Source organism: Choloepus didactylus, chromosome 18, assembly GCF_015220235.1.
Source record: "Choloepus didactylus isolate mChoDid1 chromosome 18, mChoDid1.pri, whole genome shotgun sequence".
NCBI classification, from domain to species: Eukaryota; Metazoa; Chordata; class Mammalia; order Pilosa; family Megalonychidae; genus Choloepus; species Choloepus didactylus.
Window position 1 is genome coordinate 76,439,764 of NC_051324.1, and position 21,522 is coordinate 76,461,285.

General features: G+C 47.1%; 1 protein-coding gene across 3 annotated transcripts in view; it reads left to right on the plus strand.

Moving 5' to 3' along the window:
* The window catches only part of TBCD (tubulin folding cofactor D), a 229,186-nt gene that overhangs the window by 41,679 nt on the left and 165,985 nt on the right, over positions 1-21,522 (plus strand). For all 3 annotated transcript variants that reach the window (XM_037810609.1, XM_037810608.1, XM_037810611.1), the window contains one exon: positions 13,439-13,571. In XM_037810609.1, the coding sequence (XP_037666537.1) occupies positions 13,439-13,571 (133 nt within the window). The remainder of the gene's footprint in view (positions 1-13,438; positions 13,572-21,522) is intronic.

A 21,522-nucleotide genomic window follows, 5' to 3' on the forward strand; every position in this document is an offset into this window, starting at 1 on the left:
AGATAAAACTCCATTTACAAATGGCCTGGACCTCAACAGTGTAGACTGGCGTGGAGGTGGACTTCTCTGGTGACCCAGACATCGCCAAAGATGCCTGGGGAGGCTGAGTAAAAGGGTTCCATGGGATGTGAGAGGGGAAGAAAGTGGTTCTTCTAAATTAAAATGTACAGCTGAATAGAGGGTGTAACTTGGCTCGTGTTTTATTTGTGTATGTTGATGGAAGTTAAAAGTTGGCCAGACAAGTTTCCATGTGAATGTGTATTTGATACCATAGAACATTTTTGCGGAGCTAATGCGTATAATGAGATTGGCTGGGTTTTGCTAAATATACTGGAGGAAGTTGTGAAAGAGAAGGATGAGTTCAAGGCTTCAGATTCCCAACTCAATGCCACATAAATGACATGAAATTTTCTATGTGTATCTTGAAAGAAACCCTTCCCTACTATAGCCACAGAGTTGAGATTTCTGAAAACCAAACCCAGAGATTCATCATGCAAGTAAATGAATTACAATACAAAAAAAAAAAAAAAAGTTGGCCAGAAAAACTTCTGGATACTGACCTTGGCAGAGGGGATGGCACTTCATCCAGGCACCATGTGCGTAGTTGCCACCTTAAAGTGGGAAGAGAAGCACTTAATTGATGGGTGTTGCACGGGTTGGAGGAGGTGTCTGTGAAGGCACTTGCTAGACCGTGGGTACAGCCCACAGGGGAGCAGCATGGTGGGGGGACACGAATCCACTTGACATGGAAGACCTGTCCGGAGGGACGTCACCTCGGTGGGCAGAGGCTTCTTAGACTGTAGCCATGGACCAGCTTCTTTCTAAGTATGAAAGTAATCATTTGTGTTTTGGAAAATAAGGAAAAGTCTAAAGAACAAAACAGCCCTCCCCTGCACATTCACCACCCAGCAGTCACAGCCCCGTGTCTCCCCAGCCGGCCCTGTGTGGCGGGCGCTGCCTGTGGGCATGTTGGCGCATGTGTGTGTTGGCTCCGCGGGCAGCCAGGGCCAGGCCTGTGGGGGAAACACGCTTCCGTTCTTACCAACTCCTGCTCCAGCTGGGTTTCAGCAGTGGCACTGTTGGCCACATTTTGCGTCACAACTTTGTACCCATCTGGTCAATGACTGGGACCAGTTCTTAGAATGGAAGCAGCATTTCGGGGGTTAGAAATACAGTTACTGGAAAGGTTGAACAAGTTGAAAATTAACTTTTTTTTTAACCAACATTGGGTGCCATCTTATAAATATTGTTTGCTAAATTCGTTAAATGAAAAGTACTATCTGCTTTTATTATTTTTTATTACTAGCAATACTGAATTTTCTAATAGGTCTTTTAGCCATCCGTGTTTTTTTTTTCTTTTTATAAATGCATTTTTAAATGTGAATGTTAACATATATACATAACTGATGACTTTCGAAATACAGTTTAACAAGTAGTTACAGAGCAAATGTTGAAGAATGTTATGGGTAACAGTTCCAGAACTTCAGCTCTTCCCATCATTGTAAAATACGACATACATACAGAACGGTGTTAACTTTCAAAGTGCAGCTCAACAAGCATTTGAGAATGTATATCTTGGTACTTTGGGATGTAACGATCTGTGTATGTCAATAAAGTCTAATTCATGTATCATATTGCTTAGGTTCTCATTTTCCTTACTAGTTCTCTGTCTGGTTGTTCTGTCTATAGAGAGTGGTATATTGAAGTCTCCCACTATTGTAGACATGTCTGTTGCTACCTTCAGTTTAGCCGATATTTGTCTCATGTACTTTGGAGCTCCTTAATTAGGTGCATAAACAGTTATGATTGTTATTTCTTCTTGGTGGATTATCTTTTTTATTAATATATAGTGTCCTTCTTTGTCTCTTATGACATCTTTGCATTTAAAGTCTGTTTTGTCTGATGTTAGTGTAGCTACCCCAGCTCTCTTTTGGTTGCAGCTTGTGTAAAATACTTTTTTCCATCCTTTCACTTCAGTCTCTTTGTGTTGCTGGGTCTAAGATGAGTCTCTTGTAAACAGCATATCTACGGGTCATACTTTTTAATCCATTCTACCAGTCTGTGTCTTTTAATTGGAGAGTTTAATCCATTCACATTCACAGTTATTACTGTGAAGGGAGTTCTTGAACCAGCCATCTTATCCTTTGGTTTTTAGTTGCTAGTTCTATTTTTTTTCTCACTCTCTTTTTTCCTTTAAGTTATCCTTGCTAATAGTCTTCAGTTCTGTGTCCTTCTCCAGACCTCTCTCTCCTTTCTTTTCTTCTCAGCTGGTAGAACTCCCTTTAGTATTTCTTGCAGGGCAGGTCTCTTGTTAAGATTCTCTCAGCATTTGTTTGTGAAGATTTTAAACTCTCCCTCTATTTTGAAGGAAAGCTTTGCTGGATAAAGAATTCTTGACTGGCAATCTTTCGGTTTCATTATCTTAAATATGTCATGCCGCTGCTTTTTCACCTCCATGGTGCTCTCTGAGCAGTCAGTACTTAGACTTATGTGGTTTCCCTTGTATGTGGTGAATCACTTCTCTTGTTGCTTTCAGAACTTTCTCCTTTTCTTCAGCATTTGACGATCTGATTAGTGTATGTCTCAGAGTGTGTTTATTTGGATTTATTCTATTTGTTGTTTATTGGACTTCTTTGATTTGTATATTTATGTCATTTAGAAGGATTGGGAAGTTTTCCTCAACTATGTCCTCAAGTACTTTTCCTCGCCCTTTGCTCTTCTTTTCTCCTTCTAGGACACCAGTGATTCTTATATTTGTGAGCTTCCTGTTGTCCTTCATTTCTCTGAGATCCATTTCAAATATTTCTATTTTTTTCACCTTTTAATCTTTTGTGCATTTGAAGTCAATTGCTGTGTCCTCTAACTCACTTATTTTTTCTTCTGCCTCTTCAAATCTGCTGTTATGTGTCTCTAGTATGTTTTTAATTTGATCTACAGAACCTTTGGTTTCTATGAGATGTGCTGTTTTTAAAATTTACTCTTTCTAATTCTTTTTATGTTCTTCTAAATTCTTTTTGATATCTTTTATGTGTTTTGCTAACCTAGTGAAGTTGTTTTGGATATTTTTGTGTACTTCTTTGATTAATTGCTCCAGATTCTTTGTCTCCTTTGCTTTTCAGTTTGGTCATTTGGCTTATCCATATCTTCTTTTTTCTTCATGTGTGTTATAATTTCCTGTTGGCTTTGGGGCATTTGCTTATCTTGATAAGGTTATTTTGGGAAACGCACAATTATTTGAACATCTATATGTATTTTTTGGCAGAGCCACAGATTGTTGGAGTGCTCCTTCCCTGTCTTCCCAGCAGCTGGCACTCTTGAGCCTCCTCTCACTGTCAGGCCAGCTCTCCCTCAGCTGCACCTCTGCACTGGGCAGGGTCCAAATTGGGTGGAAATCCAATCAGTGCACTGGTTCTCTGTGTGCAGGGGTTGGGCCCTGGGCAGCTTGGAAGGGATCTGGCTCAAGGGCACAGTGGGTCCAAGGGCAATTCCTGGGGCTCCTAGTGGACTGCTCTCGGGCTGTGGGGCTGCGTGTCTCACCCTCTAGCTCAGATGCACCACAGTCCCTGTCCTCCATGTGCCCGCCAGTGTCTGGGGTTGGGAACGGGCTCCTGGCACTTCCCTGCAGTGCCGTTGCCTCTTCCCACCTCTCAGCTCTGCATACCGCGGGCTTCCCTGGAGGAAGAGTGAATGCAGCCGCCACGAGTCCACTGAATCCCGAGTTCTCTCCTGGGAGCTTCCATCTGTGGGGCTGTGAAGGGTTTCTCCCCAGCCAGCTGCTGAGATGGCTGCATGCGGAGTGGACAGTGGGTCCCTCCCCCGCTCGGCAGTGGGTTGCAGCCACCAGCCCCCTTTGGTGGTCCCAATCACCCCATTGTTTCAAGTGCAGTTTCTCTGCTTTTTCATGCAAGTCCCCACTGTGTGTTGTAGAGGTCTCTCTTCAGTCCATTGCAGCCTGGAACCACTGTTCTGGGGTGCTTTCTGCCCTTGATCTAGTTTTTTTCCATGGGTGAGAAGTTTGCTCTCCCTCTCCCAATCCACATGTTCTGGTTTGCTAATGCTGCTGGAATGCAAATATCTGGTTACAGATTTACAGTCCTAAGGCCATAAATGGGTCCAAACTAAGGCATCAAGAAGAAGATTCCTTTACTGAAGAATGGCCGATGGGGTCTGGAACACCTGTCAGCTGGCTGGGGAGGCACGTGGCTGGCGTCTGCTGTTCCTGGGTTCTGTTTCCAAATGGCTTTCTCCAGAATGTCTCTGGGTTTCTCCTTGATCCTCTGGGATAAACTCTGGGCTTCCTCTCTTATCTTAGCATCTTCAAACATCCTTCTGTCCGCATATCCTAGCATCTCTGAGCACATCTCTGTGAGCTTCCAAATGTCTCTGCAAAAGTCTCTTGGCTTCTCTGAGCTCCTTCTGTCTATGAGCTCTCTTACAGGACTCTGGTGATTTAATTAAGACCCACCCTGCATCTCCATGGAAATAATAAACATTTCCACCCTAATCAACAGACTAGTCAGTCTGCCCGTACAAGATTGCATTAAAGAGTATGGCTTTTTGGGGGACATAATGTATCCAGACTAGCACACCGCCTTCTTCCTGAAAGTCCAGTCTACTGCCGTAGATGCTGCAGTCTCTTTGCCAGTACTTTGCTCTCACGAGCGATGGTCTTGGGGTCGTTTCCTTGGAATAGATCCCCAGGGGGGGAGTTCTCAGGCACAGGAGTGGCCGCCTTGGGGGGGCCGGCTGCACGCCTGGGGCTTGCAGGGACACAGGGCTCGGCGGAACAGGCATCCTCGTGAAGGTTCTTTATTTAACGAATACTATTGAAAAATTGTGTTTCTTGTAGCAGATTCTTGATTTGTGCTTTCCTGACATTGGGTGTTTTTTTTTTTTTTTAAATTGCATTTTTGTTGAGATATATTCGCATAACATACAATCCTTCAAAGTGTACAATCAGTTATTCATAGTTGTGCATTGATCACCACAGTCAATCTTTGAACATTTTCGTTACTCCAAAAAATAAAAATTAGAATAAAGAAGAACATTCAAAACATTCCATTCCCCTCCTTCCCCTATTGTTCATTTACTTTTTTTCTTACACTCATTCATTGTTTCTTTTAACTTTATCAAAAAATTAAAAAAAAACAAAAACATTTCAAACAAAACAAAAACAAAGGAATAAGAAAAAACAAATAACCTAAAATAAATACATTGCTTCCAACATGTTCCTACCCTATCCCAAAAAAATAAACAGACTGTAACCCAAGAAAGGAATAAGAAAAACAAATAACCTAAAATAACTGCTTTCTGCAAACTTGTTCCTATCATATCCCCCAGAAATTAACAAACCATAGTCGTTTCTGAGCATTCCCAGAACATTGTTTACCCTCCATAATTTACCTGTTATTAGATTATCATTCCTTCTTCACTGTTTGCTGTCTATCGGTAGGTCCCCTATATTCTACAACATAAGCCATTTATTTTACATTTTTCAAAGTGTTCACATTAGTGGTAACATACAATATTTTTCTTTTTGTGCCTGGCTTATTTTGCTTAGCATTATGTCTTCATGACATCGTTCCTTCTTACTGCCTCATAGTATCCCGTCATGTGTATGTACCACATTTTGTTTATCTACTCATCTGTTGACGGACATTTGGGTTGTTTCCATCTCTTAGCAATTGTGAATATTGCTGCTATGAACATTGGTGTGCAAATATCAGTTTGAGTCACTGCTTTCAGATCTTCTGGGTATATACTGAGAAGTGCAATTGCTGGATCGAAGGGTAACTGTATCTTGTTTTCTAAGGAACTGCCAGACTGTCTTCCAGAGTGGCTATACCATTATATGGTCCCACCAACAATGAATAAGAGTTCCAATTTCTCCACATCCCCTCCAGCATTTGTAGTTTCCTGTTTGTTTAATGGCAGCCATTCTAATCGGTGTGAGATGGTATCTCATTGTGGTCTTAATTTGCATCTCCCTGGTAGCTAGTGAAGATGATCATTTTTTCATGTGTTTTTTTGCCATTTGTATTTCCTCTTCAGAGAACTGTCTTTTCATATCTTTTGCCCATTTTATAATTGGGTTGTCTGTACTATTGTAGAGTTGTAGAATTTCTTTATATATGCAAGATACCAGTCTTTTGTCAGATACATGGTTTCCAAATATTTTTTCCCATTGAGTTGGCTGCTTCTTCACCTTTTTGACAAATTTCTTTGATGTACAGATGCTTTTAAGTTTGAGGAGTTCCATTTATCTATTTTTTCTTTTGTTGGTTGTGCTTTGGGTGTAAGGTATAGGAAGTGACCTCCTAATACAAGGTCTTGAAGATGTTTCCCTACATTATCTTCTAGGAGTATTATGGTACTGTCTCTTATATTGAGGTCTTTAATCCATTTTGAGTTACTTTTTGTGTAGAGTGTGGGGTAGGGGTCCTCTTTCATTCTTTTGGCTATGGATATCCAGCTCTCCCAGCCCCATTTGTTGAATAGACTGTTCTCTTTGCTTGTGATTAGTTTGTTGAGGTCTTCTATTTCTTCTCCGTCAGTCTAGGTTGTTCATGTGTTCCCAGGAAATTGTCCATTTCCTCTGCATTATCTAGTTTCTTGGTGTACAGTTGTTCATAGTATCCTCTTATAATTTTTTTAGTTTCTTCAGGATCCACAATAATGTCACATCTCTCATTTATTATTTTGGTTATTTGGGTCTTCTTTCTTTTCGATTTTGTCAGTCGGCTAGGGGCTTGTCAATCTTGTTGATCTTCTCAAAGAACCAACTTTTGGTGTTATTTATTCTATTACTATTATTTTTTGTTCTCTCTGTCATTTATTTGTGTTTTAATCCTTGTTATTTCTTTTCTTCTACTTGGTTTAGGATTAGTTTGCTGTTCATTTTCTAGCTTCTTCAGGTGTTCCATTAGTTCTTTGATTTTAGCTCTTTCTTCCTTTTTAATATATGCATTTAGAGCTATAAATTTCCCCCTCAGCACTGCCTTTGCTGCATCCCATAAGTTTTGATATGTTGTGTTCTCATTTGCATTTGTTTCCATATATTTAGCAGTTTCTCTTGCTATTTCTTCTTTAACCCACTGATTGTTTTGGAGTGTGTTATTTAGCCTCCAGATATTTGTGACTTTTCTAAGTCTCTGATGGCTATTGACTTCTTACTGTGTTCCATTGTGATCAGAGAATGTGCTTTGAATAATTTTAACCTTTTTAAATTTATTGAGGCTTGTTTTATGGCTTAGCATATGATCTGTTCTGGATAAAGTTCCATGAGCACTAGAGAAGAATATGTATCCTGGTGATTTGGGATGTAATGTTCTATATATGTCTGTTAATTCAAATTCATTTATCAGATTGTTTAGGTTTTCAGTTTCCTTATTGGTCTTCCGTCTGGTTGATCTATCTATAGGAGAGAGTGATGTGTTGAAGTCTCCCACAATTATTGTGGAAATGTCTATTGCTTCCTTCAGTTTTGCCAATGTTGTTTCATGTATTTTGTGGCACCTTGATTGGGTGCATAGACATTTATAATTGTCATTTCTTCTTGTTGAATTGTTCCTTTTCTTAGTATATAGTGACCTTCTTTGTCTCTTGTAACATCCTTGCATTTAAAGTATATTTTATCTGAGATTAATATTGCTACTCCTGCTTTCTTTTGGTTGTTGCTTGCATGGAATGTTTTTTTCCATCCTTTCAACTTTCAATTTCTTTGTGTCTCTGGGTCTAAGATGAGTCTCTTGTAAGCAACATATTGATGGTTCATATTTTTTACTCCATTCTGCCAATCTATATCTTTTAATTGGGGAGTTTAATCCATTGGCTTTCAATGTTATTACCGTAAAGGCATTTTTTGAATCAGCCATCCTATCCTTTGGTTTTTGTTTGTCAGATATATTTTTTCCTATTCTCTCTTTATTTTCTTTAACATACCCTTACTAAATCTTTTTTATTCTGAGCCCTTCTGCATATCTCTCTCTCCTTTCTTTGTTTCTCTGCTGCTAGGGTTCCCTTTAATATCTCTTGTAAGGTGGGTCTCTTGTTAGCAAATTCTCTCAGCATTTGTTTGTGAAGATTTTAAGCTCCCCCTCAAATCTGAACGAGAGCTTTGCTGGATAAAGAATTCTTGGTTGGCAATTTTTCTCTTTCAGAATTTTAAATATGTCATACCACCGCCTTCTCGCCTACATGGTGGCCACTGAGTAGTCACTGCTTAGTTTTGTGTTGTTTCCCTTGTATGTGGTGAATTGCTTCTCTCTTGCTGCTTTCAGAACTTGCTCCTTCCTGTCAGCATTTGAATATGTTTTAGAGTGGGTTTGTTTGGATTTATTCTGTTTGGAGTTCATTGGGCTTGTATGATTTGTGTATTTATGTTGTTTAGAAGGGCTGGGAAGTTTTCCCCAACAATTTCTTTGAATACTCCTCCTAGATCTTTACTCTTCTCTTCCCCTTCTGGAACACCAGTGAGTCTTATATTGTGCGCTTAATATTGTCGATCATTTCCCTGAGATCCATTTTGAATTTTTCCATTTTTTCCTCCATTCTATATTTTGTACTTTCACTTTGAAGCCTGGACTCTTTCAGTTCGCTTATTCTTTCCTCAACTTCCTCTAATCTAGTAGTGTGTGTATCCAGAATCCTTTTAATATGATCAGTCTTTTATTTCCATTAAACCTTCTATTTTTTTATTGACTCTTGCAAATTCTTCTTTATGCTCTTAGGGTCTTCTTCATGTCCTTAATACCCTGTGTCATGGTGGTGTTGTTTGTGATTACTTTTTTGATTAATTGCTCCAAGTACTGTGTCTCTTCTAATTTTTTTGATTTGGGTGTTTGGGTTCGGGTTATCCATATCTTCTGGTTTCTTCATATGCTTTAAAGTTTTCTGTTGTTTTTGGCTTCTTGGTATTGGCTTATCTTGATATGGTACTTTTAGGGTATGCAGACTATAATTTGTCAGAGCTACAGCTTGGTGGAGTGTACTTTCCCTAACTTAGCAGCAGGTGGCGCCCCTGACCCCCTATTACCCTCAAGCCAGTTCTCTCCAACTTCGTCTATGCGGCAAGTAGGGGTCCGAATCGTGTGGGGGTCCAATCAGTGCACCAGATTTCCGTGTGCAGTTGGTGCAGCCAGACCTTAAGGTGGGGGTTGTGCCCTGTGCAGTTAGGGAGAGAAGGCAGCTTTAAGGCTCAACTCTCTCATCTGTTCCTGGAGATTTAAGGCTGTTGCACGAGTCCAACCCTTCAGCTCAGACTCCCCACAGTTTCTCTTTGCTGTGGGCCCACAAGTCCTTGGGATTGGTGTAGGGCCCTTGGGACTTCTGTGCGGGACCCGCCTCCAAGCCGTGTGCTCCATGGGCCTTCGCCGAGGGAAGACTGCGCAACGTCACAGGTGAGCAGAATCCCCCAGGGTGCCTCTGGGCTGTGGCGCCACACAGGGGCATTCCCAGCCTGATGGAAGGATGGCTGCATGGGGTGTGGTAACTTCCCACTTCCGTGGACCTCCACCTTCCCAGCTCTAGGACAGTTAGCTGCGGGTGTGCGAATGGCTGTCTTCTATGCCAGATGCTGAGGCTGATGCCCGGGGTGTGGAAGGCTCTCTCCACCGTGCTCAACTGCACGGCTCTGACTGCCGGATCTGCAGCCGCTTGTGGGGTTTTTAAACTAACTCACCTCTAAATGCCAACCCAGTTTTCTCCCCACCATGGCATGGCTGCTGTTTCCCCAGCAGCCTCACTCACTCGTTTCCAAAAGCAGATTCTCGGTTTCACCAAGTGCACGGTCACTGTGGATGTGGCAGACCTTGTCCAGCTGGTACAACCCCGGAACTAGTATTCTCGAGCACTTTCTGTCTTTTACCTAATGTTTTTCACGGAGAAGTGTTTTGCTCTGTCTCTCTTAATACGCCATCTTCTTCGGGTGTGTTTTAGCACTCAGTGCGTGTGATGCACTGCCATCCGTGTGCACCGACTTGCGTGCCTGGGAGCTCCGCGGGGGGTGCCGGCCTGCGGCATGGTGTGGGGGCCCAGTCCCTCTCCCCGCTTTGTGTTGGCCTTTACGATCTTTTTGGGACTTAGGTCTTAATTTTGATGTCAAAATGGCCATTTTTTTCTTTTTGTTTATGTAGTTATTTTAAATTTTAGATTTGCAGTCTTGTCCTATTAAGAGATTTAATAAGTAGTCATTAATATTTTCTTACATTTTTATTATTTACCATAGAATCGTTAACCTGTTTGGATTTTCTTCTGGTATAGGGTAGAAAATGAATTTTCCCCCACCAGCTAATTAGTTGTTCCAGCAAAAATTATATTTCATTTTTCCACTGATTTGTGGTGCTCTTTTAAAAGCATGGGACATTCCTGGGACAGGGCCCGTTGCTCCGCCTGTGCTGCTCCTGCTCGGGCCGAGGGGCGTGTGGCAGCAGCACCGAGTGGCGCTGGCCAGGTCCTGCGTGGGATGCCCGGGAGTGGGGCCGGCCACTCTCAGAGCTGCCCTGTGACGTGACGTCCACGCGAGGAAGACCTGCAGCGCTGGCCGGGGGTGTGGTCTGTGATGTCATTCTCCGGAAGAGTCTTTGCGTCATTGTGATACATTTCTTCCTGTTTTGCTTAACATGTATTTTGTTTTAATTAGGATAGTTTTGGGTTTACAGAACAATCATACACAAGATCCAGGATTCCCATTTGTCCTGCCCCGGTTGTTAACACCTTGCATTGACGTGGAACATTTGTTAAAATTGATGAAAGCACGTCTTTATAATTGTACTATTTGCATAGTCCATAGTGTAACTGCGGGTTTACTGTTTGTGCACTGCAGTTTTATGGATTTTTTTTAGTTTTGTTCTGTTACCATGTATATGATCTAGCATTTCCACTTTTAGCCAGATTCAGACATATTTCAGTGCTGTTAATTATGTTCACAATGTTGTGCTACCATCACCACCATCCATTACCAAAACATTTCCGTTGTTCCTTTACCTGTAGTTTTTGCTGTGAACATATATTCCATTTTTTTAATGAGAAAAATATATAATTGTAAAAGTAAACAACCTACTTGCTTAAATCTTTTAAAGGAGCTTAGGTTTTTACGTGAATTTGGAAACTTGCTTCATGAATTTATTGAAAATGGCCATGAGTCCAGACGTCCGTGCAGGCCTACGGATACCCTGCAGTGCTGGCCCCCACCCTGTGCCTGCCGCTTTCGGCGGAAACAGGCAGCCTGCGGGGAGGACCGGCTGCCCTGGGTGCCCTGGGAAGGTTGGTTTGCTTTGCGGCCGAGGGCAGTGAGGAGACTCTAGGGGAGGATGAAGGAAGGTTTGAGCTGGGTCTTCAGGACGTGCAGGGATTTTCCAGCGGGGACAGGAGAGGGCGCACACCAGGCGGAAGGAACGGGGAGTGGAGGCTCCAAAGTGTGGTGACCTGGCCAAAGGGATGCCAGGTGCTGGCACACAGCGAGGACTAGGGGTTCTGGCAGGAAGTCGGCCAGGAAGTTTTGAAATGGGGGCTTGTATCCCTGGGCGCTGAGGCTGAGCCTCTCCCTAACTGTGCTTTCTCTGGAGAGGGTCTGGAGGGTAGCCCCTGAGACATTGGAAAGGCCCTGCTGTGTGTGTTTCCCTGTGGGACCTTTCTGCTCTGCAGACATTCTGTAAGAGGCATAATAAACTGATATGTAGTGCTGGTCTGTGATGAAACTCTCATGCCCTAACGAGTGTAGTCTATGTATAAGTGTTGCGTTAATATAATAGTGCATGGTGCATTGAGAGGATGTTGTAGCTGGGAAGTGTGGAGTTGGCTGCCAAAGGGCCTAGTGGGCCAAGGCCAGATGGTTCTAGGGAGTGGTGAGGAGTTGGTGATACAGGCCAGAGGTCCCTCTCCGTGCCCTCCAGCTGGACCCCTTCTTCAAGTCCTAGACTCGTGTGGCCATGCTGTGTGGGCAGCTTGTGGGCCTCCCTGTCCAGAATTGGGCTCCTTGAGCCTCTCCCCATCCTTGGTCAGTGGCACCACCTTCTTGGAGACATGTCGTCTGCGTCTTCCTTCCTCCACCCCTCCAGTCCCTGGATAGGTGTGGGTGCTGCCTGCACGTCTGCCTGGATCTGGCCCTGCCTCTGTGCCCTCCAGCCGACACCCTGTTTCTTGCCAGGCGGTGGCCTCAGCTTGTGCCCTCACTCTGCTCCTCGGGTCGCCGTGTAGCACTGAGTGTGCAGTTGTTCTGGTAGCTTCTCACTGCCGCCCGGCTGGGGGAGAACTTGCCCTGGCCCTGGCGATCTTGGTCCTCTCACCGATGATCCCCACTCAGCTCAGTTGCATTACTTGAGGCTCTCAGCCCTTTTCCTCTTTAGGGCTCTGGCTCTTGTGCTTCCTCGGACAGAACAATTTTCAACCCAGTTTGGGGCTTTCCTCACTCAGTTCCCTCATCGTGTCACTTCAGGGCTGCCCCGAGCCCCTCTCTCGAACTTGTGCCCCTCCCGCTCCTCTCTTTTCCCTTGATCTTGTTGCCTTGGGCACCCATGACCACTTGAAGTGCTGTCACTCATTTGCTTGTTCATTGTGTTTCTCCCCAAACAGAGTCTAAGCTCCATGTGGGCAGGACTTTTCTTTATTTCCCTGAGTCCCTGGCACTGCACTTGGCAGGAGCTCTATAGTTGGTGACTGAGCCATAGAGCCAGGACAGACAGCACTGGGGAACTGGTGAGCAAACTGGTGGAGGAGCAATAAAGAGCTATACTTCTGGTGTGGGCAGATGGATGGTGATTCTTTCTGCATGACATTAACTTAGGCTAGGGGCATCGAAGGGAGGGTGAGTCTGGGCACATGATATTTGAGCTTCCAGGCAACGCAGCTCTGGGCAACCCCCTGGATGTATGTGGGAGCTCTGGATAAGACACCTGGCCAAGGGACCCAGCCTGCGCCTCCAGAGATTGAGTGTGGGTGAGAAGGGCAGCCTGTGACAGTGCAGGATGGAGAGGCCCACAGGATTGAGGGGCAGCTGCTGGGCCCTGTGGCAGGGTGTGGGGGAAGGTGAGTCAGGGAAAGAGGGAGCTCTAGGGCGGCAGCGGAGACGGGTAAAGATGGCCCCTGTGACATTATGGTGGGGCTGGAGCACGGGTGGAGGCCATGGGGACGGCAGGGCCCATGTGACCCAAGAGCAGGCCACAGCCTCGGCAACACCTTGGTTTCTCAGATTGAAGAGGATGTTGTAGGGATGTCTTCTGAAAGAGGAAGCCGATGAAGAATAGAATTCTCTGCAGAGGACAGGGATTTGGGCACAGGGCTGGCTGTGGGCAGATGTTGAGTCAGTGGGCTGCGCGCTCTTCTGTCGCGGAGATGGAGGTGGGCTGTGGTGTGCATTGAGGTGGGGGAGGCGTGGCGGGTCCTCACGCTGGGGACCTGGCTGAGCCTGTAACCTGGCATTTGTTTTTCTTTCCTGTGGCAGGTTGATTACACGTCCAGATGTCAAGGAGAAGAAGCTGGCGGGCTTCCTGGACCGGGTCCTTGGGGCCCTGGCCTGCTCCTCCCTGCAGACCCTGGAGGGTGTCGTGGTGATGGACGGCATGCTGCAGGCCCTGGTGAGAGCGGGAGCAGCAGGGAGGCGGCCCCTTCCTCGGGCAGGGCTGAGTAAGGACAGGTGGAACGTGGTAGGAGATGGTCGGCCCTGACTTGGCCGCAAACACAGGAGGATTTTTTGTTTTAAACTGTTTTGGCCTGTTCCTTAGTAACCAGGCTGACGTTAGACACAAGGGTTTCTGTGCTATTAAAAGTGAAGGGACTGGCTCGAATAGTGGAAGCCCTGACTCAACACACAGACGAACGCCGTGCGGTGCGGAGCGGCGACGGGGCCGGGTTCCAGTGCTCGCCACTAGGGGCCAGTGGTGCCCACGGCTGCAGGGTGGCTGCCCCTCGCAGCGGGTTTATTCCTTCTCTTCTGTTTTTCTATGCTTGTATTTGCTGTAAAACATAATTATTGGGAACGGTTCTAATAAAACAAAGCAGGTGATTTGAAATTTAATTTTATTGGCTACTTTGGTTAGCAGTTTCCATTTAACATCTGCGTTTGAAACACAGACCCAAGGCACCCACTTGGAGGGGCTCTGGTTTGGTCTCCCGCCTCTTACCCATTTACTGTGGTTTTGCTTTGCTTTGCTGTCGTCTCCATACGGCAGGCATGGGCGAGGCGAGGGGGCTGGGGAGGGGGAAGGCTGCCAAGGCCTCCTCCCTGAGGAGGTGCCAGCAGGCACGCCTGCCCTCAACCTCGGCGTTGTTGGCACTGCTGCCTCCTCTGGCCTTTGACTGCCCCGGGCGAGACGTCGTTGCAGGCAGTTCTTGTCCTGGTCTCCGCAGTGGTGGGGCCATGGGCCGGCTTTCAGGGGAGCAGGGCCCTGGACTGTACTTCAGTGAGGCGTTTGGGCCGAGCCAGTGTGATGTCGTCTGTCCGGGTGGTGCGGGAGGCAGTGAGGCTCCGTGGAAAGTGGGGCTGATGGTGTGATAACCCAGAGAGCTGTGGTGGGATGGGGAGGGGCGGAGGCACCCAGGTGTCCAGGCAAGGGGTCCCAGGAAAGCCCTTGCTTTCGTCTTTCTCTAAGAAATGCTCTCAGCAGGTTTCTTTCATTTTCCCATTGTCTTTAGGAAGGGGTTGTTCAGTTAATGAGGGATATTTCAAAACATTTGAAAAAGAAACATGGAAAAAAATAAATTCCTAAATTCCTGTACTCTCTTAGTATCTGTTTTTATCATGCCTTCTGTTGTTTTTCCATTATCTAAAGCAATGTGTGATATGTTATGCAGGTGTTTTTATTGAAGTGTAATTCACGTAAAATTCACTTTTTTAAAGTGTACAAAAACTATGCTACTGTCTAATTCCAGAAAGAAACCCTGTACCATTTGCAGTCACCCCGATCCCTTGGCCCTGGCCCCTGGCCGCCGCTCATCCCCTTGTCTCTGGATCTGCCCATGTTGAGTGTTTCATGTACCTGGAATCGTGAAATGTGTGGTCCTTTGTGTTTGGCTTCTTTCACTTAGCATTGTGTTTTTGAGGGTCTTTCATTTTATAGCACGATCAGAGCTTCGTTCCCTTGTAAGGCTGGTTACTATTTCACTGTGTGGATAGACCACATTTTGTCTGTCTGTCTATCAGTTGATGGACGTTGGGGGTGATGCCACTATGGTGTTCTTATATAGTTTTTGTGTGAGTGTGTATTCCGTTCTGTTGGGTGTGTAACTGTCTTTTTGAGCTTGACGGTGTTTTCGGTTGTTCCCTGTGTTCCTGAGGCCTGTTTTGTTGGTGGCGGCAGACCCATGGGGTGCCTGCTTGTGCTGGACCTTTTCCGGACACTGTTGGTGCAGATCCCATGTGCCCCTCCTTCCGACTGTGGCTGGGTGAGGGGCTGAAGGAGCATTTTATTGTGGTTTTTGCTGTGATTTCCCTGGTGGAGGTGAGCCCAGGTGTAATGGACGTGGTCCGGGAAAGGTGGAGGGCCTTGGGCAGTGCTTGGGGGAGGGCAGAGCGGGCAGCGCGTTCCAAGTGTGCTTTTGCACTCTCTCGTGACTTTACAGCTCAGAACCTTCAGGGGTTTGCTTCCTGGGGGGGAGGCCAGGTGACTGGGTTTGGCATTCAAGGCTTAGAAACACAGTAATTTTAGGAAATACTTGCTGTTCTGTTTTCTTTGGAGGTGGGAGGAAGGCAGTGATTTTAAAGTCTTCCTGTTTCCATGTTTGGCAAACCTTTTAAGTCTGTTGAATTTGGTTAGTAACAGTGAGATTTGCACCACAGAAAACAATTTATTTCTCTTGTCAGCAGAGGATTAAAAAAGAAACACCCAGGTGAGCCTGGGTGCCCCTCAGAAGTTGAGAGGGTGGGGTCCTGGCCCTCCTTCCCAGTGGCTACTGCCTCGTAGACCTCAGGCTCAGAGTGGCAGGGAGGCATCAGGAGGGGCTCGGAGAAGCCCTGGCGGGGGCCATGCAGCTCTGTGCATGGCCAGAGGGGGGGACGGGCAGGAGGGGCAGAGGGGCAGGAGGGAGAGGAGGGGCAAAGGGGGTTGGCTGCCCATGGGTTCCTGGAGGTGGAGGGCCGTGGGTGTTCTGGAGGACCGTCTGGTGGTCCTGCCATCCTTGAGGTTAGGTTGGATGGGGTGAGATTGGAAACTGGAACGTGTCAGGTATGATGGTCTCGTCGTGTTCCATCATGACTCAGGTCATGGGGAGCGGGAACGTTGGCCAAATGGAGACTGGAGCCTCGGTTTGTGGTCGGTCGGCCCCGACACATGGCACTGCTGTGGGAGGCGGGCATGCTTGGCCCTCCTGGGGTGAGTGGTTTCATAGACGTTTACGTCCCAGGTCCCGTTTGGACCCTCTGAAGCTGGCTTTGCCCAGGGCCGCAGTGGGGAGGGGTCGTGCCGAGCCACCCACGACTGGCCGGCATGGAACAAAGAACGGGGGGCCTCTGCGGGACCCTCGTGGCTTGCCCTGGCTGCACTGGCACATTTTGTCCAGTTCTGCATCTGCTTTGTCCACAGGCTCATTTTTTTTTTTTCTACTTTTTTGGTTATTCTGCCTCATCTGTACAGTCTCACCATGTCGTATTTTTCCTTCCCAAATGTGGAGGCAGAAACGGCATGGACTGCACTCAGGAAGGCGTGCTTGCCTTTTCTCTTGGCAGTGTTGTAAGAGATCATAATTCCTTTTAGCAGAGGTGAACTGCCAGGATTGGGGAAGTACTTTTTATTTGGACGTCCTTCTCTTTTTTTCTCTTCTCCTGAGGCGTGAAACGATGCTCCCAAGGCTTAAAAAAGCCGAGCCCTCGGCCACCCTGCCAAGCCTGGCTGGCAGAGGGTGAGGAGTGTGCCGCTCCCCTGCAGTTCGGGGCAGGCCCAGGAAGCTTGGCCGTGGCACCTCGGAAATACGTGGGGATTTGCCCTTTGCGAGGTGAGCGGCTGTCTGAGGCGGCTAGCTGAGGTCCCTGGGAAGGGCGTGAGTGGAACTGGCCACGCAGCGGGGCTGGCCTGTGTCCCACTTCCCAAAAAGCCGCTCGAGCCCTAGCATTCCTTTTGGGAGATGGAAAATGCCCCTGACTCGTGTGACTCTTTCCCTTTCCTCCTCTTTAGGAGCAGTGTGGTCTGCGACCGGGCTTGTCAGACCCGAGCCGCGGGGGCCGGGCGCTCCTGCGCCTGATGGAACTTGCACTGCAGGATCCACCGGTTTCCTTTGATGCACTTGGCTCTGTCTTCATCCACCTGTTCATCAGTGTGGGCGGAACAGGTGGCCTCTCCATGGGCGGCGCTGAGACCGGGTGACGTCAGGCTTCACTGCCCTGGAAGGCCCTTGTCACCCTGGCTTCTTAAACACCCTTTGGTTTAGTCCTGCTGTGAATATTAGGGTTAATGCAAATTGAGGAAATTCCAGGAAGGAAAACACCACGTTAAAAATTGAAAATTGTCCTCATTTGAACGTGTCGTATCTCTGCCTGTCGATAGTCTGAAGACCCTCACCGTGTCTGACTAGGAAAGTTTCTCTTCTGTCTCCTTATAATGGTTTTTATTGCTAAGTTCTGGGTGATTCTTCACAGGAAGAAGTACAGTTGGGGTGAGGAATGGAAATAAATGCTCTTCTCTTTACCAACTGTTAGGGTCTCATTACTCTGAAAATGAAGTTTCTTCCCTTTGATTTTTTTTCTTAAATCATTGACAAAAGCATACATCTTATAAAAGAAAAAACAATCTCAAGCCATGCCATTAGGAGCAGGTAAGAAGTGAACACAAGCACCTCTAACCCGGCCCCAGAGCTGTGTGCGTCAGGGGGCAGAGGTACCTGGGCGTCCCCACGTCCCCACCACTGGGCAGGATGTGGCACATGCTCTCGGCTTCAGACGTGGCTGGTGCCGAGGGAGGGGAGCTGTGGGCCAAGGCTGGGGCCTCCGGGACACACTTTAGTGACACCCTTGACTCCATCTGTCAGTGACCGAGGCAGAGGTGAGACGCCTCCTCCACGCCCCACCTGCAGAAGGGAAACAACAAACCTTTCTCACCTCCTGAGGATGGGTGGGAGAGTTAACTAGTATATGTGACGCTCTGTGAAAGGGAAAAGAAATAAGTTGATTATCCAAAACATTTCTCATGGGCAATGATTTTCTTTTCTTTCTTTTTTTTTAGACTTTTTATTTTGAAATAATTTCAAACCCACAGGGCAGTTGCAAAACTAATATAAATCCCATTCAGAGAACTCCAACATACCCGCCCCCCTATAGACAGATCCAGCAGTTTTAACATTTTGCCACTTTTGCTGAATCATTCTGTCATCTGTCTGTCCATCTGTTTTCTGAACACTTGAGAGCAGGTTGCACACACTTCCTATGGACAAAGACATTCACTTATGTTGTCACCTTAAGTGCAGTTAAGAAATTTAATGTTTACATAAAGCTTACATTCTAGATTCCAATTTTTTCTTATGTTCCAAAAATGTCCTTTTGAGCCTTTTCTCCTCCATTCTTAGATCCCACCCAGTATTGTGTAATGTATTCAATTGTAATCTCTTTAGTTTCTCTGTCTTTTTATTTGTGGAAACATATGTACAACATAAATCTTCCCATTGAGTGGGATTAAGCACTCGTGTTGCGGGCCCCTCACCACCATCCGTTACTATCACTTCCCCTTCACGTCAAACAGAAACCCCATGCTCATTTTGCGTTAGCTCCCTGTTGTCCCTGCCCCCTGCTCTGGCAACCTGTGCTCTCCTTTCTGTCTCTGAGTTTCTTTTTCTTTTAAGATACTTTGGAGAATAGTACCTTACTATTTCATTTAGGGTTTAGTTTGGCCAGATTATCCTTTTTAGTTGTAGTACTTACCTGGGGAGGTTTTTGGGTGGAGAAAAATAAGGTCAAAAATCATTTGAACAATACCTTTTTCAGAGTTTGTGTGCTTTTTGTATACATTGATATGCTTTTTTATAATTCAGGTGAAGTAAGGTCCTTACAATTAGAACTGCTCGGTGCTTAAATAAAGACGCTAAGTAGCTAACTCGACACTATTTTAATTTCACCCTGCTCAGCGTTTTGGGTGGGCGGGCAGCACTGCGGCACGTCGTGTTGAAGCATGTGTGGTGTGTGGCACACCTTTAAGTCCATTGTTGGGCCATCGTTGGGCCTGCCTCCCACACCTGTTGAGGCGATTTATCCTGCTCAGCAGGTGTGCACTAGCAGGCGGCCCAGCTTGGAGCCACACAGCTGGGGGAAGGGCCTCCGGCGGCCACAGACTCCACTCTCCTGTCCGAGCCAGGGCAGTGGGTCTGGGGAGGCGCGTGGAGGTCCACTGCCCTCGCCCTTCCCCTGCCGCAGGCTCCGGAGACCCAGGCCCTGTCCTTGCCTGCATGACCTTGGTTTCTCCCCTTGGTTCTACAGCTCTATTTTTGTTTACTCCATGTTTGCACTTAGGGTGCTTCAGGTTCCACAGATCCAAAGTCATATTTATACTCTTCCTCAGTTTTTCCTCCCCCACAAAGCCCCATTGAAGGATATCAAAAGGATGGCTCCCGAGCATGTGGCCCCTGACCACTGACGTGCCCCTCGCGTCCTTTCGGGTGACTGAGCTCTGAAACGGCTCCCAGCCCCAGCCCCTGCTTCCCGCTGCCCGGGGGGTTTTCCTGGCTCACCGCTGGGCTGTGCTCTGCTCCAGTGCTCCAGCCGCCACTGCCAGAGGTCGCCCTTCTAGAGCGCCCAGGTCTGCGCCGTGCTCTTTCCTCTTGGGAACTCTCATCACCTCCACTCTGCCTGCTCGCCCGGGCTTGCTCTCCAGGTGAGGGCCAGTCCTCTGGGCTCCCCAAGCACCCCCTTGCTTTTCCTGTGGCCTTCTGCAGTGGCCGTGTGCCTGTCCCCATGACCTGTGGGGCAGTCAAGGAATCAAGGCCTCCCTCCACCTGGGGCCGATGCAAAGGAAGTCTTCCAGACGTCGTTGTGCCTCCTTGGGCCGCGATAGCCACCCCTCTCTGGCCTTGGGCTCTGCCGTGGCACCGTTTGACGTTTGCCCCAGTCGTTGCTGCGTTCGCTGCAGCAGGAACTGCAGCATCCCCTGTGCATCAGCTCATTCCCCACCCCACCCCTTCATTAGGCAGATGGGAGACGTGCGGTCAATAAGGTACTTGTCAACTACTGAGAAGTGGCTATTTCTGTTTAAAAATAATGAGAAATTGAAATAAGTGGGCATATAAAGACAGATACTGCAGAGGAACTAGAGTTCTCAATTTGGGTTTCCTTCTAAGATTTATCCTCTTGTTTTCCTGTTTCCCACGAGTCTTTTTCTATTCCTGGGCCTTTGAGATCAGTGTGTAATAGCATTTTTGTTGCTCCTCCAATGGATTCTAGCCCTTTTAAGTGAAATCTTTTCACTCTTGATTTATTGTGTTGAAATTCTGATACTAATGGGGATAATTGAAGAACATCTGATTGTGTGGTTGTTACCGTCACAGGGTGCCTTGGCTTCTCCCAGCGAGGGCCGTGCAAGGCTGGTGCGGGGCTGGCGGGCGTCCAGCTCCTCGTCTCTTTCCACCGGGATAGAGAAGCCGAGGCTTGGGCCTGTCACCCTGGGTGAGGGTCAGGAGGTGGGCAGACCTGGGCTTGAGCCCGGGGTGGGGTCTTTCAAACCGAGTTGTCGTCGACGCTCCTGAGTACTGGGCCCTGGTGGCACGTGGGGGTCGCTCCCTGGGCTGCAGCACCTTGATGCAGTATGACCGTGTGCTGCCGTTGCAGCTCCTGCGTGGACTCTTTAGATTCAGGGCACTGGCTATGAGTCGATTGATGAAATGAGGTGAAAACCACTCCTGCAAGCAATAAAGCTGGGAGGAGAGGCAGTACACTCATGCTTTCTGAGCTCTTTTTTTTAATACGTTGTGCCATCTCGCTTTATAGATGAGGCCCGAAGGATCTCTGGGGAGTGCCGGGCTGGGCCGGTGCCTCCTGCGAGCTGTGTAGGGGGCGAGGAGGGGCTGTCTGTGTTACTGCTTGCTGGGAAGGTGGGTGAAGGTTATGTCATTTGTGCAGGAAATTTAATTATGTTTATGTGTTTATGTACTTTACAATTCTTTATTGGATCAGAAATAATGTTTTTGTGTTCTGGGTCCTAGCTGATTCTAATCAGCTGTTTGCTCTAGCCATTGGAAATGTAATTTCAACAATCAAATTTTTCACTTTTGTAAGTTTCTTTTTTTCCCCTTAACACAGGACAGTGTAGAGGAACCCAGGAGGGTGCATGGGCCTACCCCTTTGGGGCTTGGTGGGCTCTCCCTGCCTGCAGTCCTGACCGGCTTGGTCTGGGGTCTCCGTGTTGGGCAGGAGCATGGCTGCTTCTAGGATAGCCTGTCAGCGTACATTCATGCTCCCTTGTCCAGCTCTAATTTGGGAGGTGCAGGGGCACTCTTGAGGTATCCCCCGGATTTATTCTTGCCAGCTGGCACACATCAGAGATTGTTTTGTTTCCCAGACCCAGCCAGGTTGTGGCAGGAGGGTCTTGTCCCCGTGTTGCCGGACGGGTGCCCTGC